Genomic DNA, 19,733 nt, shown 5'->3' on the forward strand with positions numbered 1-19,733 from the left:
CCTCCAGCCACACTGGCCTCAGCTCTCAGCCTCCTGCCCTGGGCTCTGCACCCACTGTGCCCACGCACGATACACAGGCCCCTCCCTTACTTGCTGCAGGCCTCCTCCTAATCTTTCAGATCCACACCTTCTTGCAGCCAGGCTCAGAGACTCCCCCAGCGTTCACCTCTCATTTACCTCCCTTACAAGGGGGCCACCCGGGACAGCTCTAACCTCAGGAACAGACAGCCTTTTTGGGAAAACTGACTCACAAAGCCATACAATGCAAAGCAGATTTTCTTCGTATACATGTATGACTCATCTCCCCAACTGTACAACAGCTCCTTGGAAGCAGGACAACAACTGTTATTAATTGAGGTAGAAACAGAATTCTTCTCGCCCCCAGAAAAGAGCTCAAGTTTTTTTTTTAATCCCAAAGCACACTTACTTGAGCATAACATTTACAAATCTAAAGCAAATCCTCAGGAACAAAGTAAAATATCTGCCGTATGAACTAAAATGGTTAGGATCACAGGACGCTTGAACTTTGCTTTGGGAAAGAACAAAACAGGGCCCCAAACACAGGGGAAAATGTGGGTCTGTAACAATTCAAAATCGTGGGCTCACACGGGCACACCCCCAACAGCCCGCCCGCAGGGGGCGTAAGACACCTGGTCACAGCGCTCTTCCCTGGGACAGAGGATCTTACCTGTCGAAACCTCTTCAGATGTATGATCAGCACGTCGGGCAGAGTCCAGAGGCTCAACGTAATGCTGCCCTGCTGCAGCTGCTTACAGTGCGGGCACCGCCAGGCGTCGTCAGGGGCGAGCTGGAAATAAGGAGCACGACGCTGTTAGCACCGCTTAAGACAGGCCCCCTACAGGAGACAGCTTTGCGTCCTCACTTCTGGGCCAAGGCATGGCTCAACTCTGAATCCCTCCACAAACTACGTTTAACGGGAGTCAATGGAAAAACACAATCAAAGGGCTAGGGTTGGCACCCAAACACTGGCCGAATAGCTGTTGTTGTTGTTCACTCGCCAAGCTGTGTCCGACTCTGCGACCCCGCGGACTACAGCACGCCAGGGTTCCCTGTCCTTCACTAGCTCCCAGAGTTTGCGCAAACTCATGTCCATTGAGGCGGTGATGCTATCTAACCATCTCGTCCTCTGCAGCCCTCTTTTTTTGCCTTCAATCTTTCCCATCATCAGGGTCTTTTCCAATGATTGCTGAATACTCTCTCTCAAAAAGGAATGACCAGTGAGGTAAATAAATACTGTATAAAGATAAATGTCACAGAAGCTCGTCATACTCCCAAACTCAACTCATTGCCTTTCTGTCAATACAGTTCCCTTTTCTCTTCCTCCTGTATGTCCTTCCCCAGCAAATATCACTACCACCTGTTAAGAGCACAACACAGGGGTCATCCCAAAGCCTCAAATCCTTCCCTCTTCCTCCATTCCACGTCCATCCAAGATAACACCCCTCTAACATTCCTCACACCTGTCTCCTTCCCTCTCCATCCCCTCAACCCAGCTTAATTCAAAGTCCTCACTCACTCCGACCTCTACTTCCTCCAGTCTCGTAATTGCTCTTCCTCCCCAAACATCAAACTGCTCCAGACAATCCTCCCCCTCCTGCTACCACCAAGACCTTTCTCAACACCAGTCTGAGGCCTCAAATCCCTGGGTGTCCCTTCTGTAGGCAAGGGTTTCACGAAGGAGACATAAAAATACTAACAGGACATGTCTGGTGAAAGAGGTTTTTAAAATTCATTCTGGATTTCAGGAGATGCGTCAGATCTGGGACCATTAACCTGATGAAGTGAGGGAGGCCATGGGAACCGAATGGAAAGCCATGCCCTCTGAGATGTTAGAGAAGCCAAGGGCAGAACCTGGGGGGATGCAGATTCTTAAGGGAAACAAAGATTGAGAGACCACCGGAAGCTGAGGATGCACAGTCAGAAACAGGCAGGTCAGAAGCATTCCTTTCATGCAGACCAAGAAGAGAGTGGCAAGAGCAGGCTGGTTTATCAGAACCACATCCCATGGAGAGGGCGAACACAGGCTGAGCAAAGACCACTGACCTGAGACCAGGAGGGGCCCCGAGAGCTCTGGACAGCTGTCAGAAACCCAAGTCAGACAGATGACGAGAGGTCTGGGAGGGAGGAAGGAGAATACGCTGAAACCACTAATGATCAAGTTAGGCAGAAAAGAAGAGAAAGATTGGCATGACAGCTTGAAAGGGAAGCAGAACTGAGGGAATTTTTTTTCATGACAGGAAGACCCACGTGTGTGTGCAGGAAAGATGGGGAGTGACAGGGGTCTGGGTGGATGGAACGAGTGACAACATTAGACGGGAGGGACCTACACTGTCATCTGGCGAGTCCACATCTTGGCAACATGCCAACTGTCCACCTAAGTATGTGGCCACCCAGCCCAGCGCTTCTGGTAAAGAAGCAGGCCGTTTGTTTTTTCATTTTCAACACATCATGAACAGACACTGTTTTATAAGATACAGTAAGAATGTCATGATGACAATGTCTGGTAGTTTTGACAGTTTCTCCAACAATGCTCTATTCCTCTGAGCTCGGCAGGAACTGCCGCAGAGCTGCCGGGTCTCTGCGTGCCTGCGGCACAGCCGGCCTCGCGAACGCCTGGCAGGGAAGGCGCTGGCTCAGGAGGCAGCTGCCCCATCTTCAGTCTGTTACAGAGTTCTTCCTCATATTAAGGTGAAATTACCCTCCCTGCCATTTCCAGTCTCTAATTCTGCTTTTTAGTGAAAAGAAGTCCAAGCCCTCATCCACAAGATGAAATGGATGAAAATACCTATCAGATCTTCACTTAAGGTCTCCTTTGTCAAAACACATTCAGCCGTGCCAGGATTTCCAGACGCACCATCCATGACCCACACTCTCTGCCTGTGCCCTGGGATGTCAGTCTCTTAACAGTGAACATCCAAGGTGATGAGGAGAGAAGGGCTGTCACCACCTGAGATCTGGACACTGTTTCTGAAGCATCCTTAGGCAGCCAACAGGACTGACACTCGCACAACACTGCTGACCATCACTGAGCTTGCAGACAGCTTGACCCCAAAATTATCACCATGCAGCCTAAGTTTGACCTTTTCCTCTTTCCTATCTGAACTGTTATTTCTGGACCTAATGACCAAGCTTCCCAAGGAACACTCACTCATTCATTGCAGGATATATTTACTGAAAGCCCTCTATGGAAGGGCTGGACACTGCAGTACTTGCTAGGGTTATTTTATGACCAGGACAAAGTCTCTCACCTGCCATGCCCTACCACATCGGTCTCATTTCTGTTTCCCAACCTTTCTTCTACCCCAGGACCTTTGCTTCTTCATTCACTTGTTTATCCCCACTACACTATAACAGCCTGAGGGAAAAAATGCTGTCTGTCTTGGCCCCTGCTATAACCCCAGGCCAAGCACAGTACCTAGCATATAGTATGTACTCAACAAACAGGTACTGAATGAACAAATCCCAATTACAAGATAAGTGAGATGTTTTGTAGACTACCAATGTTGTCATCTGGGCTTCCCTGATAGCTCAGTTGATAAAGAATCTGCCTGCAATGCAGGAGACCCCAGTTTGATTCATTGTCCTCTAGTAGATCTGCCCAACTTTAAGCTTTGAACATCTCCCAAATCAAAAAAAAAAAAACAAAAGCTAAATAGGATAAGGGGCTACACAGAGCATATAATCATCAGTCAGATTTAATGTCAGTTGTTTTATATAAGCACGAGATTAGAAAAATATATCGAATGAAAAACTAGTAAAGGAACTAGCTATTAACTGAGTGGAGGAGAAAAGGCTTAGTGAGAAGATTTTCAAACATTTGAAGGATAAACAAGTAGCAGAAAACGAAGACCTGTTCTCAATTGTTCTTAATGACCTGAGAGTTTGCCTGTGGGTTGTAGCAACTGAGGACGTATTTCAGGGTTAACATCAGTCACCATCAGAGGTATCCAAAGAGGAAATGGTGTCTTTGACAAACAGCAGCTGGACAATCATCTATGTGAAATTAGGTAGAAGAACTCAATCATTAGAAAAAAGCTTTAAAGTCCCCTCCAACTCTGAAATTCCATGATTGCTTACATGCAAGAATGAGTAGTAACAATCAGTAGTTGGAATTATGATCTTAAACATCAATTCAAAATCAGATGAACTCTAAGTGCTCTCATCAAGGTTTCTCAAGGTGTCTAAACCTGAAAAGGCTTAAAAACCACACAGGCCTATAGCACAGTGAGCACCAAGAGTGCTTTAGTTCCTTGGTTCTGACTCTGCTACTGTAATGTCTGTTCTTTTCCTCTACACTGAAAGGGCTATTTATTTATCCTTTTAAAAGTATTGAGAAAGTCAGCACATTATATTAGCTCCATGAAAGGGTATGAATGATTCAGAATATCCCTCCATAAATTTGCTTTATCACGAACTATAGTCACATCTAACTAAAGATCTTCAAGTTAGCGGTAGTTTTCTAACTGTGTGTTTAATACACGGTTTTCATCTCAGAATAATAACAGAAGGATTTTAACAAAACTGTAAAGGAAAAGGCACTTTAGCTTTGTCAACAAATCAAAATACGCAAAGAGATGGACAGGAAAACACTTACTGACATAGCCAAAACATCTCTACATACTAAAATTCATGCTAAACTTGCTGATGTTTTAACAGAAGTGGCAGTAGATTCTATCTCAGTCATTAACAAAAAAGATAAACATAGTGACCCCTTCATGGTTGAGATCATGGAGATGAAACATAAATCTGAAACTATAAGCTTAATCAGAGGTCTTGTTTTGGATGATGGGACATGCCATCCTGACATGGAAAAAAATAAAGCAAAGATGCATATATCCTTATATGTAATGTGCCATTAGAATACAAAAAAAACAGAAGTGAATTCTGGCTTTTTTAAAATAAGAGTGCAGGGGAGAGAGAGAGAGAAATTAGTAAAGGCTGAAAGAAAATTCACTAAAGATGGAGTTTTAAAAGTAATAAAACTTTACAAAATAAAGTGTGACTGTGACTTAAAGGATGTGCTACTGTTAATCAAAAGGGAACTGACTCCTTTGCCTTAAATGCTCTTGCAAAGGAAGGCCTAGTAGCTCTGCACAGCGCTAAGAGCAAGGTGGAAAAGCTGACTCTGGCCTACAGTGGGGTAGCTCTAAATTCTTTTGATGACCTGAATTCTGACTGTTTGGGACATGCTGAACTTGTCCATGAGTACACACTGGGAGAAGAGAAGTTCGCCTTTATTGAGAAATGCAACATCTGTGACATTACTGGTCAAAGGACAAAATAAGTACACACTCATGCAAACCAAAGAGGCAATAAAAGATGGCTTGAAGGCTGTTACAAACGTATGGATGATGGCTGTGTCATCCCCCAGTGCTGGTGCAGGGGGCATGGCAAGGATAGCCTTGATTGTATACAAGTCCAGTGTCTAAGGGGCACGGCCCAACTTGGGAGTCCAAGTATTGCTAATGAATTGCTCACTATTCACAAGGTTCCTGTTCAGAACTTGGGTTTTGACCTTCAGGAAACACCAGTTTAACTTCAAACAGAATATTCAGAATCAGATCAGCTTGTGGGTATGGGCTTGAACGCAGCTGAGCCAATGGAAGGCACACGAGATGACCACTATGTGAAGAATCAGCTTCATCACTCCTGCACTGTAACTGCCACCACCATTCTCCCGGTTGATGAGTTTATGAGAGCTGGGATGTCTCCTCTAAAAGGAAAGTTGAATTGAAGCTTCCCTTGTATCATCTGAATCATGAAGACTCTACAGAGTGATCCTAAGACTACAGGTATGGAATTTTGATCCAAGCCTCAGATGATTTTCAAAGGAATTTTCTTTTCTCGTATGAAAAAATGAGACAACACTGGCACCTATTCAAATTCTGAAGTTTTGAAATTACAGTGTATTTTAAACTGCTCTGAATTATACACACATACAGCAGGCTATATTTATCCAATGAACAGGATGTTTTGCTTTAGCTTAGCTATATAAAAATATGTTAGATAAGCATATGTTATCTACCTTGCTATTAAATATTCCTGTTGAAAAAACACACACAGGCAAGGGCCCCAATCACTATCTTAATTACCGAATCCCTACAACCTGCAAAGGACCATGCTAAGTGGTCTAAACCAGGTTGTCCTACACAGTACAGATTTATATCTATATCTACACTGTCCAAAACAGGAGCAACCAGCCACAGTGTCTCCTGAGCCCTTGAAATGTGGCTAATGCAACTAAGGAACTGAATTTTCAATTTTAGTTAATTTTAGTAAGTCCTGGCATCTATGTTCTCACTACCAAAAAGTTGAGAACCAATGACCTAGTTACAAGGGAAAATAATTTAATCTCTAAGTTAAAACAAATAACTTAATCATTAACAATTAAAAAGGAGGAAAAAAAAGAACTATTCAAAGATTGGTGTCTAGAGCATTTTTTTTTCAGAAATTCCAGAAACTTAAACTGCTTTTTGTTAAAGTCCTAAAAGGATTAACACTAAGACGTACATCACGTGTGCAGAACCTACATAAATGCAACCAATCCTTGGGTTCTTCTGGGGCATAATCTGCTCTTCTCCATGGTCATCCGACCCTGATGCCTCCCTACTACCCTCACCAGCCAATAATCACTGCCCACCCTTACCCGCTCCTCTTTGGTGTAGAGTTGGAAACACTGGGATAAAGTGCAAGTTTGAGGCTGATGGTGACGCTCCCTCTGCAGCCGGACACTTTCTGCATCAGGGATATACTCATCTTCAGTATTTACAAACAAGCTGCAATGAGGGGCAGAAAAGCATGTATCAGAGACGGTCTTGCAAAACTGACACAGGAATAAAATTAGCGGCTTCACAACATGACTATAAATTCATAACTGAAAAGATCAATATGTAAGAGAGCAAAAGGGGCAATCCAACTTTTCTAGGATCCAAAATGTTCTTGAAAAGTTCTCAATCTAAAAAGTCACTTTCAAGAAAAAATTTGGAGTTGGTTTTTTCTAGGACTGGCCACACACTATGCTGATTAATTCATATATTCTTATCCTTTTGTATTAAAGGGCATGCTTTTGGCGTAACTTGGGAGGGTTAATGGGCCTGTAATAATAATCAAAATAATTTGAATACATAGCTGCTGTCTCGTTAGCAGCAAACAAATGTTCTAAGATTTTGGGATCCAGACAACAGTATGTATAGGAGAGAAATAATACATTGCTTAAATAAAGGATTAGCAACACACTTGGATAGTTAGCTAAAGAAAAGAGAGGTTTGTGTTTCAGCTAAGTTGAAACATCAAACGTATGCTATTAAAATAACCATCAAGACAACTGACTATATAAACACTAAGTAAGAAAATACTTACAAATCTTTTGTCTCCTTGTCCCATTCTACTACTAACTTCACATGAGCAGTACCGCCTGGTCCACAAGATTTCAGTGCCCTATGGGATAGAGAAGAGTCACATATTACTTTCTAAATAAATGATTTTACTTAAATATGCAAACCATCTGAAATCACAGTGTGATTGCTGAAAACCTTCATCACTGGTCCCCATCAGAAAAGGTTTCTGACCATTATAACCTCATGTTTAATGATTTGATTACAACTGGACTGAAAAATCCTTAAAGTATTCAACATGGAAATAAAGATATGGTAAGAAATTTAGTACCACACTATAAGGCTATCCATGTAACTCTTAGAGGGTATCACTTTCCAATTTTTGTCTAATTTCTCACCAAACCAGAGACCAGACGACAATCTCTTTGAGAACAAAGTCTGCCTCTCTGCACCTCCCTCCATACACCATGCCTGGTCCGTGGACTGCGCCCACACCAACGTAACCTGTGCCTTCCTGCGAGGGACCCTCAAGCTTTACCTCATTTATTGCTTCTGAGCTCCTTGGCCTCTCGGGCACCTTCTGAAACACTCAGCATTAATAGTCAGTATTACTTACCAAATACTTCTTACTTTTTGTGATGTTTTAGATCATTATCTAATCTATTAACTCTAATTTCTAAAGCCAAACAGTGAATTCCTTTCGAACAGAACTATGTTGTATAATTCTTTGGAATCCTGAAATGCAGGCACTTCAACATTTATTGGAAAAGGCATTATAATAGAGGCAATACAGTGTTTTATATGTATCCATATATGTGTAGTGTGTCTATGGACACATGTCTATTATTTATCAATACAGTAGAGTGTTGCAAGAGAACAGAAGTGTGTAGAAAGCACAGAAGTAGCATAGGGGAGAGACTAATTCTGGGGGCAGATGGGGGAGGGGACAGTGTGAAGAGAGGCTCAAAGGGAAGGAATTATCAACAGAGGAAGCTGCACATGGGAAGGCGCATGTAAACCCCTGCTGTTATGTTCAAACAACCCTCAGAACTTTGATGCTGCTGAAGGTCTGAGACAGTGGGGAGAAGATATGAGGCCTGACAGAAAAGAAGCAGTCGGGATTGAAACTGTAGAGAAACTGGGCTTATCATTTAAGGATTTCAAGAAGTAAAGTGTTATGATTAGAATTCTACTTTGGAAAACTTCAATCTTGGTGAATATGCAAGTGTAATTCATCTATCATCCTGAGACATAGACCAATTTAGTTTCCTAACATAAGTACTCTAGGTTTTCCTGATTCCAAAAATGATCATAAAACATATCCCACTCCAATATGAATCAAAAGTAAAGTAAGGGTTTACTTTCTAAATGAGCCTGAAGAACCTACCACTCATATGGAAATTACATCAGACATCACTAGAAATTACACACAGGCATACATGAAATCCTAGAAGGTGATTTTTTTTTTTTTTACCTTTCTACTGTCGGGTGGCACAGAGGCTGCTCCTCCTGGGGCAGCAAGTACGTTATTCCCACAACACTGACCACACGCAAACTGAATGGACACACCTGCATCAAATGGCAAAGGCAAATCAGGTTCGGTTTCTCTTCCAGGGCACGTGGCTCACAGGGGCACTTCCCAACCAGGTTAGTGGGAAAGCAAACTGTTTACAAAATGCTTCTCTGCAATATTCCGTGAGGTTGCCAAGCCACTATAACACACTTTAAATATGACTGACCCAAATGCAATTTACATATCAAATATGTTATGCAAGACAAGTAACATGTTGCTTTAGCTTAACATTAAGTTTTCCATGGATACCTTAACAAAGTAGTCAGAATTTTGAAAATATATAGTTTGTCCACAAAATCTCTCTCTCTACAAAAGCTGATCATGTGCCCAATTTATTAGACAAACATAAAGGAATACCCGGCAGTTCACAGAAAACCTTGCAAGAGCCAGCTCCCTTCATAAAATAAGGAATAAGTTTTCAGTCTGGAAAACCTGAATGCATATTCTGCTAAGAAGCCTTTCTCTGGGGCTCCCCAACACTCCAGCACAGTGTCTAGTCTTTCCTAAGGTCAAAGGTCTGAACTTCCCATCTCACTGTGGTGACTGTTTCTGCATGGGGTATACACGTGCTATTCTGGAGTATCAGAAGGCTTACACACCTGAATGCAAACTGTGGGCCTCAAGAAGTACTTCATCTTCTCCAAGATTTCCTTCTGCAGAAGGTCCCATGCTATTGTCTTCTCTAAGTGCAGCACAAAAGGTAGTCCAAATCTAACATACACAAATAACTGTCATCACCTTAAAAAGTACGATAGTTTCTTCAATACTGTAACTCCTTTTTCACAATCTTTTTAAATAGAATCACAATACAATTAGTTTTAGGGCAGTTTTCAAAAGAAAGCAAATAGGAAATTTAATACTCCTAAGTGGATGAAAAGAGTCAGAAGAGAAACTGAGATTTATAAATGAAATTTAAAAACTTATATACCAAAATGGCTTCCAATAAAGTATGGTACCATGATATTATGTGTAAGATCACAGAATTAGTGGAGACAGTGAGGAAAGCAGGTGGGAGTGGGCATGAGTTTAGCAAATAACATGGATCAAACACGTAAGGGGTTAGGGGCCAGAGGAATAGACAGAGAGGGCTGGGAGGTCTAGCAGGGAGGCGGCCATATCCTGGTGGTCTGACAAGCAAGACACTGGCAAGCAAGTAACACTAAAAGTCAGCTCTAGTCAAGCAGAGAAGCCATGTGGCCCCTGCCAGGTTTTCTAGCTCATGCTGAGCTCACAGGTGTTAGAGAATGAGAGACAGAGCTGTGGTTCTCAGCCACGGATACAGGCTGATATCAGCAAGGGAGCTTTAAAATACAGTGATGCCCATGAGGTTCTGCTGTGATCCCCCTGGCCTGTGGTTTGAGCACTGAGACTGTTTTAAGAGCCCTCCAGGTGGTTCTAAGACGCAGCCACAGTAGGGAGCTCTGGTCTAGCCTTAACGCTCACCCAAGCCCCAGCCACCCAGACCTACTTGCTGTTGCCCTGAATGCATCCAACTCACACCCTCAACAGGCAGCCAGTTCTCTCAGCCCGGAAAAGCCTTGTCACTCTTAAGCTATTTCCTACCCGACCATATAAGGGCCCAGTGGCACCCAGGGGATGCGCTCCCTGAGCCTGGCGGACCAAGCACTACTGCACCACGCATACCACCTGCTCATTCTGCCTCCACCACCAGACTGCGTTACCTGACAGCAGGCACTGTGACTGACTATCTTACTAGTCCAAAGAGCCGGTGCCGAGAAAACAGATGCTGAATGAATGAATGAATGAACAAATGAAGACACAAACCAACCCTGACTCAGGCCAAAGGAGAGGTGCTAATGTCACCAAGAAACCCGCTCCTAACAAGTACCAGCTTACTCACAGTAGTATTCAACAGTAAAAGCCTGCCTGCCTAAAACAACCGTGATGTGAAATACGTTACAAGCATAATGCGTAAATCAGTGGCCATATTTTTTCATGTGATGATGTCTTTACTTTTAAGAGACCAGCATCATGAAAGGGATTCCATAAGTTCTTTATTTTATAGAAATCTGATGAGCTGCCTTTCCTTCTGTCCTTAAACATGCCAAGCTCCTTCTAATCTCAGCATCTTTTTAAAAAAAATTTTTATTCTAGTATAGTTAATTAACAATGTTGTGTTAGTTTCAGGTGTATAGCAAAGTGAATCAGTTTTACATATACATATATCCACTCGTTTCTGGATTCTTTTCCCACGTAGGCTACAGAGTAGAGCGTGTTGTACAGCAGGTCCTTACCAGCTATCTATTTTACATACATACTGGTAGTCGTAGGTGTATGTCAAGCCTGATCTCCCACTTTATCCCTCCCCTTCCCTTTCAGCCAGTAACACCTGGAGAAAACCTAATCCAAAAAAGATGCATGCACCCCAATATTCACTGCAGCACATTTACAACAGCCAAGAATGGAAGCAACCGAAATGTCCATGGACAGGGGACTGGATGAAGATGTAGTGTATGCATACAATGGAATATTACTCGGCCATAACCTCAGCACCTTTGTACTTGATGTCCCCTCTTCATACGATCCTTTCCCCAGAGGCTCACACAGCTCACAACTTCTCACTTGGCTTGGCCCGGCTACCACCTCCTCAGGGAGGCCCTCCCTCACCTTCCTCGTTAATGTAGTTTGCCAGACCCCCACCAGTGCATTCTATCATAACAGCATATTTTAATATCTTCAAAGTAACAATGACTGTCTGAAATTAAATGTTTACTTGTCTTCAGTGGCTCTGATCTAACTAGGTTGCAAGCACCAAGAGAACACAGATCCTGCTGTACCCCTAGTGTTTAGAACAGTTCCCAACACACTCTAAACACTCGCTAATGAACATGATAAATATACAAATCAACACATTTTGCATTTATGTTATTTACCACTCTTAAATAAAAACTTATTTCAAAGCCACATTTTAAAAGGTTAATATAAATGCTACTGTAATATTAGAAACACTGTATCCTTCCTCCCTGAAATACATCCATATGTTGTTTTTACTCAAGTAACATTACTAGTGTAATAAAGTTACTTTAAAAGACAGTCTAAAACTCCCATAAATTCTTAAGAGAGGGAAACAGATTTAAGAGAGATTTCTAAGTCCCAAATGTCTGACTAAATACAGCTGAATGAATAGTGGGGCCCTTTGCCGAGTCAGGAAATGATGGGAGGGTCAGGTTTACAGGGAAAGACAATGAGTTCAGTTTGGAACACAAGACTGAGGGGCACATGCCATCCAGGCAGCTTTGTTAAGATTTTTTTTTTTTAAAGCTGTAAAGAAAGTAGCTGGATACAGGTCTAGAAGTCTAGAGCTCCAGGAGGATCCCGAGCTGAAAATACAGATAAGAAATGTGCCTCTGAAAACTACATGAGCTTGAGAGCCATCCTAGCTCAGACCCTATCATCCTAATTTTATATTCTCCCCGCGTCAACCCCTCAAATCAGGTCAACTTACACACATGCTCTTTCTAAATATCAGAATCAAAAATTCAGTACTCAGGAGTAAGGATTTTTTAATCCCTGATTTGTACAACATTTGGAAGCGTTAGACTTGTGATGTCTCAATACGTATTGGAAAGTAAGCCGCTGGTCACCTTCTCCCCTGCTGCCCAGCGCAGGCTCGGTTACACACCAACAGAACGATCTTGTCACTTCCTGCTCGTGAGGGCGGCAAGTCCGCCTTCCCCTGCTTTGCTGCTGCTTGTGCAGGAGAAGACAGTCTGTAATGATCCAAGCCAAACTTCAAGTGGTTTAGGTTGTTGTTTAAGTGAATTCCTAAAATAAAATGAAAACTTACTTTATCTCTTCAAATGTCTTTATTCTTTCATTATAAAAAATATACCCATCAGAGAAGTTAAGTTGTCATTATGTTATTTACACTGCAACTGAATGAGGTACAAATGATTGACTTTGAGATTACTCATCCAGGCCTTAAAAAAATTCTTGGCACCCGTTATATCATTTAAACTAGCCTTACCTACCTTAAAAACTGAAAATTAAAACGATTCACTCCAATGAATATTGGTTTTAGAATGGCAAGTCTGAAGGATGACCCTCCAGGACAGACTTAAAGCGAGTACATACAACCAGCAACCAAATTTTTTTAATAAACAATAAAGACCAGTATATGTGGAACAATCTTCAATATTCCAAAGGCAGCTCCTTTTCTTTGATTTAGACCCAGGCGTCTAAGATACTCACAGCCATTACAGAATTTTAATCAACTAGACTGGACTGATCTACAATAAAGTGAACAAAAACGTATGTTTGACAGGCACAGTGCTGGCAGCTAAAATCCAGGTCTTTGAACATGCCCCAAAGCAGAGATATCTGTCAATCAGAGGTACTAAGGAATTCAGCATCTAGCGCAAGGTCTTACACTTAGCTCAATAAGTGCTTGACCAAATAACTGCTCATTTCCTTAATCCTTTGGAAGGACAGCCTAAGGAAATGATACTGCGACTGGATAGAAGCCCTCCATCACCACCACACCAAAGAAATAACAACAGTATTACCAGAAGAAGAAGAAAATAAAAGCTGGTTTACACAAAAGTATTCATAGCAAAACTCCAGCAATAAGTGAAATACCCAGCAACAGGTATTCAACAAATTTATTTTGGTATTAACCATGCATCTGTTGAATCTAGTTAATACCAAAATAAATTCCATATTAATTAGAGTCTAAAAATGAGAACACAGAAACTAGAAATAAGGAAGAATTGAATCTTCACCAAGCTAGTAGAGGAAAGAAAGCTTTTTAAGCTTAAATACCATAAAGAAATCACAAAAGAGCAGGAGGTTTCACTTCATAACCATTTTAAACTTTGGTATGAGAAAATACTGAATTTGAGACAATTAATAGGCTCATTTCCTAGGTTCTTAGCAGAGGTAAGGCTGGAAAGACCTGTTCTGCTAAAAGTGATCAGGATTCCTAATGAGATGAGAGGATACACTCAGTTGCTCAAAAATCAAGCTCCACATTCAAAGTCTCGGCCCACCATTACCAGCTGTGTGACCTGGGCCCCTGACCTAACCTCTCTAAGTCTCAGCTCCCTCCGCTGTAAAACGGAGAAAAGAATAGCCTCGCAGGCATCAACGAAATACTGATGAGGCCTTTGTAAAGAGCAGAGGCTTACACATATTCGCTAAGTGGTATATTCTTTCAACAAAAGCACTTATATAACCATGGACCTCACCAAATTCACTTATAAATAGAAACATAGTGTTAACCCTAAGCAACTGGGATATGAAGGGGGATTTGGGGAAAGGCTCTGACCGTGTATTAGGAATTATACTCATCTTTCTGGGTACAGAAAGATGAAACAAAATGGAGTCCCAGCTACAAAGAATTTCACAGTGTGGTAGGAAGGACAGAGAAGAAACCAGCATTTCCACACAACATGCCGGTGTCAGAGATCAGCAGAAGCCACACCGGAACACGGAAGAGCAGGAGTCAGCCAGCCAGTTTGGGGTTGGGGAAGTGAGGACAGGCTTCTGGCCTTTTATTATAATGCAATTAAAATTAGAAAACAACTTTTGAAAAAAACAAAAGCAAATGCCTGAAAATAAAGAAAGAAAACTGAATCCTAAGGAAGCAGTGGGGAAAGCTGACCAACCCACAGTACAGAATTACCACAGGTTCAGAGACCAAAAGCACCAGAGACCTGTGGAAGTAGAGGTGAAGGAAAAGAGGAACAAGAGAAGAACTGTCAACAGGGGCACCAAGGCCATTCAACGAGGAAAGAAAAAATCCCTTCAACAAAACGGTACTGGGACTACTGAACATTCACATGCAAAAGAATGGTACTTCACACCACACACAAAGATTAACTTCAAAAGAATCTAAGACCTAAATCTAAGAGCTAAAACTTATAGCTTTCTTAGAAGAAAACAGATAAATCTTTATGGTCTTGACTTTAGTGATAGATTCTTGGAAACGACATCAAAAGCAAAAGCAACAAAAGAAGGAAAAGATAAACTAGACTTCATCAAAATTAAGGACTTTTATGCATCAAAAGACAGTATCAAGGAAGCGAAAAGATAATCCACAGAATGGGAGGAAGTATCTGCATCATATATCTGACAAGGGTCTAGTACCCAGCAAACATAAAGAACACATAACTCAAAACAAAAAGATAAGCAACCCAAGTTTAAAGGAGGGAAAGGTCTTGAATAGACATTTCTCTAAAGAAGAAATGGCCTAAAACTGCATGAAAAGATGACCAACATCATTTATCATTAGGAAAATGCAAATAAAAATCACAATGACATATCACTTCACACTCACTAGGATGGCTAAAATAACAACTATTGGCAAGAATGTGGAGAAACTGTAACCTTCATATATTGCTGGTGGGAATGAAAAAATGACACAGTTTCTATTAAAAACAGTCTGGCAATTTCTCAGAAAGTTAAACATAGAATTATCATATGACCCAGCATTTACACTTCTAGGTATATACTCAAAAAAAACTGAAAATAGGTATTCAAACAAATACTTGCACATGAATGGTCACAGCAGCACTATTTCATAATAGACAAAAGGTGGAAGTTCAAATGCTCATCAACAGACAAATGGATAAAGAAAATGTGGTATATACATGTAACAGAATAATACTCAGCCATAAAAAGAACTGAAGGACTGATACATGCTATAATGGATGAACCTGGAAACATTATGCTAAGTGAAAGAAACAAGTCACAAAAGGCCACGTATTATATGGTTCCACTCATATGAACATCTAGACTAGAAAAATCTACAGAGACAGAAAGCAGAATAGTGGCTGCTTAGGATGAGTGGGATGAGGAAATTGGAAGGTGTGCTTAGGGGAGACAGAGTAGGTGTTAATGAGACCTGGAGAAATGAATTTTCAGCAGAGCAAACAGGAGGGAAAGTATAAAAGCATGTGGCATATTCAAGAAATAAAGAGCAAATCTGAATAGGGTACACGGGAAAGAAGATGGAATACATTAGGTTGGTGCAAACATAATTAAGGGTTTGGAGCATGAATTTTAAGTCATCATAACTAGGCTCAAACACACCTTTATTAATCAAATAAGAACCATTATAATCAACACATTTTTGCCAACAAGAAATAAGTTTATTCCTATAGCATAAAAATCAGTGCTTCAGGATTCAACAAACTCTCGGAAGGCATTTTCTGCATCCTGTTGGTTGTGGAAGCATTTTCCCTGCAAACAGCTGTCAAGATGCTTGTCGGGTGGTAGCTGGTTGGCGAGAGGTCAGGTGAATATGGTGGATGAGGCAAAAGTTCATAGACAACTCGTTCAACTTTTGAAGCATTGGTTGTGCCAAGTGTGGTCAGGTGTTGTTGTGGAGAAGAACTGGGCCCTTTCTGTTGACCCATACTGGCTGCCGGCATTGTTTTATCAACTTGCTGGGCATACTTCTCAGATGTAATGGTTTCGCTGGGATTCAGAAAGCTCAAGTGGCTCAGATGGGCAGCAGACCACCAAACAGTGACCGTGACCTTTTTTTGGAGCAAGTTTGGCCTTGGGAAGTGCTTTGGAGTGTCTGCTCAGTCCAACCACCAAGCTGGTCGTTTACAATCCACTTGTTGCCGTATGTCACAATCTGATCAAGAAGTGGCTCGCTGCTGCTGTGTAGAATAAGAGAAGACAACACTTCAAAACGACATTTTTGATTTCTAGTCAGCTCCTGAGGTACCCACTTATCACACTTCTTCACCTTTCCAATTTGCTTCATATGCTGAATGACCACAGAATGGTCGACACTGAGTTCTTCAGCAACTTCTCATGTAGTCGTAAGAAGATCTGCCTTGATGATGGCTCTCAGTCGTCATTGTCAACTTCCGATGGCTGACCAGTAGGCTCATCTTCTAGGCTCTCATCCTCTTTGCAAAACGTCTTGAACCACTACTGCACTGTACATTTGTTAGCAGTTCCTGGGTCAAATGTGTTGCTGGTGTTGCAAATTGTCTCCGCTGCTTTACAACCCATTTTGAACTCAAATAAGAAAATCACTTGAATTTGCTTTTTGTCTAACATCATTTCCATAGTCTAAAATAAATATAAACAGCAAACAAAAAAACACAAAGCAAGAAACGCACATTAAAATGATGTATCAAGTATCCACCACATTTATTTAGAATGTATTCCAGTTTATCAAATGGCCAATTTCAACAATGCAAAAACTGTGATTACTGTTGCACCAACCTAATAGTAGATAGGCTAGAAAAAAAGCAAGGCATTCATCCAAGGTATTTAGATTTAAACGCAGACAAAAGGGGCCAGGCATTCTTCCAAGGTGTTTAGATTTAACTGCAGACAAAAGGGAACCACTGGGACATCAATAAGCATGTAACATGCTCAGAACTCTATGTAAGAATAAGCCTAGTAAGCACTGTGAAGAAATAACTGAACAGGAGAAAGCCCAAGGGTAAAGAAATTACTAGAAAAGCCCAGTTGAAACTGATCTGCACCGTGTCAGAAGCAGTAGAATGAAGAGGGAAACAACAGAGTGTTTGATCAGTTGTGAATTTCAGTCAAAATCCACGAGAAAAGTGCTTGGGCCAAGCCTGGGTGAGAAGAAGGACAGTGATGCTCCACAGAAGAAACACAGGAGCAAGAAAGGAATGCTCAGTGTGAGATGGCTGCGGGGCTCTAAGCAGAGATTCCAGTGGGCCGCTGAAAGTCAGGGTACACAACCAGAAGAAAAGTAGGGGCTAGAGGAGAGTTTAGTTCTAAAAATGACCAGTGCAAAAAACCGGTAAGACTGGGCAGAGCAGCAGTTCTCAAACTTTCACCTGCATCAGAATCACCTGTCAATTGACTGTTGGGCTCTGCCCCCCAAATTTCTCACTCAGTAGGTCTGGAGGGGCACCTAAGAATTTATATTTCTCATCAGTTCCCAGGGGACACTGATGCCTTGACAACCACTGGAGTGGAGTAAAAAGAACAGAAGCCCTAGGAGCTGAAGAACCTAAGGCCAGGAACAAAGTTCTTTTCAAAGATTACCTTCTTCCAGGGAAATATGTTACCTAAAATGGATACCATCATAAAAAGATATGTTAAGTGTATTTCACCACAATTTCAAAAAATTATACCATCATACAATAAGCTAAAAGAGTAGACAGTTGTTAAACCTGCAAACCCAGGTGGTATTACGGAAACAGACGCTCATTTACCTCTTTGACTGAGAATTCCTTCAGGCCTAAATATTTCTGGAGTCTCAAAGGCAAAAATGCAGTCACTTTCATGGACTGTTTCCAGGTCGTCTGTGTCACAAAAGGAACGATGGAACCCATCATAGTACATTTCTGTTAACACAATCTAAAAATGGGAAAAATGCAAATAGTTGGGTAACTGGAAAGTCAGTAAGAATTGATCTCCTAATCCAGCTGTGAACTTCTCCAGATCAGCAGGCCTGCAGGGGAGTTGAGGGCTTGGAAACACCTCATCACTCCCGGGGAATCTGCCTTTAATAAGAGAGTCTTGGAAGCACAATATCCTTTCTGGTTTATAACAACAACCTCTGATTTCAGAGTGCTGGGGCACTAAATCCAGAGTTCCTTTAAGCTTTGGTGAAGACAGTCAGCACTTACAAAGTCTAAAGCCCTTGTTTCACAGGGAGAAGAAACTAAAGAGAGATGGAGCGACTTGCCTAAGGTTATACACCTATCCAGCCTCATAGCAATGGTAAGAGTCTACATCTGATTCTGAGATTTTCTACCATTAAATTTTCTTTTCAGATTAAAAAATGTCAAATAACCATGGAGATCTGTACTGGAAAAAAAAGTAAACTGACTCAAATGCCCAACAATAGAAACTAGTTAACTATACTATAGTTCTACTGGAATTATAAAGGTCTTGCGAAGAGTAAGCTACATATATTTGCACTAACATGGAAAGATCTCCTAAGTAAATATTAAAAGTCAGAAAAGAAAAGTATGAGTACACGGTTCCATTTTCATAAAATAGTAAATAAAGTATATGCACAAGACAAAATATAAATGAGCATACAACACAGTATTAAATTTAATAAGCCTTAGTTCTAAGATACTTAGATACAAGGTACTTTCACTTTTACTAACTTTTATTAAGTTTCTGAAATGGTTGACTACTTTATAAAGAAAGAAAAATAAAAGATGGGGAAAAAGACAATGGAGACATGTAGAGACCTCATTACATGCTCAGCAGCACCGTCCAGTGAAAAAGTACTGGACCCTGAAGAGGTTCCAGTTCCGGCCTGCCACCAACCAGCCCCATGACCCTGAACAAGTCACATAGTTTCTCTAGGCCTCCTTCAGATGAGGAGGTTGGACTGGGCTCCTAAGGTCCCCTCTACTATCACAAATATACTATGAGTCAATGAGGTGAAAGGGGCTTGGTGGCACAGTCCACAAACAATCCAAGAATAACAGTCCTCTCACATTTTTCTTCTAATGATTTAATGAACACATTGTCTTCCTGCAGGTGAACATGTAAGTATACGTCACTTTCTCCAGCAAACTGAGGTAAAAAACAAACCCGTAATTATATCACTCACTTAATGCAAAAAGAGCCAAACAGCACTGGAGGCTTTAAAGATACAACCAGATTAGCCTCAGACACACACCAAAGCCTTCCTCTCTCTACCTTTCCCCTCATCTTGAATTTACAAAAAGAGAAAGAATGAATGAGCGAAGTAAGGAAAATCATGAACATTTTATCAATCTGCAAGTACCTGGCCTATGAAAATATGAAATACTTGCTGCATCAGGGCAACACTGCTGGTGGTATTTGTTTTACTGCAATACTTCCCAGATGAGATC

At 41.4% G+C, this 19,733-nt stretch overlaps 1 protein-coding gene, 1 long non-coding RNA gene and 1 other non-coding gene across 4 annotated transcripts in view; 1 reads left to right on the forward strand and 2 right to left on the reverse strand.

The window, feature by feature from the left end:
* USP31 (ubiquitin specific peptidase 31) overlaps positions 1-19,733 on the reverse strand; it is a 79,605-nt gene that overhangs the window by 18,997 nt on the left and 40,875 nt on the right. For both annotated transcript variants that reach the window (XM_043914512.1, XM_043914513.1), the window contains exons 6-12: positions 18,108-18,252; positions 12,534-12,714; positions 9,528-9,639; positions 8,830-8,924; positions 7,381-7,458; positions 6,668-6,797; positions 689-808 (exon numbers count right to left, since the gene is read on the reverse strand). In XM_043914512.1, the coding sequence (XP_043770447.1) occupies positions 689-808; positions 6,668-6,797; positions 7,381-7,458; positions 8,830-8,924; positions 9,528-9,639; positions 12,534-12,714; positions 18,108-18,252 (861 nt within the window). The remainder of the gene's footprint in view (positions 1-688; positions 809-6,667; positions 6,798-7,380; positions 7,459-8,829; positions 8,925-9,527; positions 9,640-12,533; positions 12,715-18,107; positions 18,253-19,733) is intronic.
* LOC122702357 lies at positions 4,239-4,370 on the forward strand. The gene has a single exon (XR_006343225.1). It is a non-coding gene; the product is annotated as a small nucleolar RNA SNORA22 (small nucleolar RNA).
* Positions 15,967-18,088, reverse strand: LOC122701511. The gene is made up of 2 exons (XR_006343089.1): positions 16,649-18,088; positions 15,967-16,559 (listed from the first exon to the last, which is right to left on the reverse strand). It is a non-coding gene; the product is annotated as an uncharacterized LOC122701511 (long non-coding RNA).

The sequence above is a fragment of the Cervus elaphus genome, chromosome 10, assembly GCF_910594005.1.
Source record: "Cervus elaphus chromosome 10, mCerEla1.1, whole genome shotgun sequence".
Classification (NCBI taxonomy): Eukaryota; Metazoa; Chordata; class Mammalia; order Artiodactyla; family Cervidae; genus Cervus; species Cervus elaphus.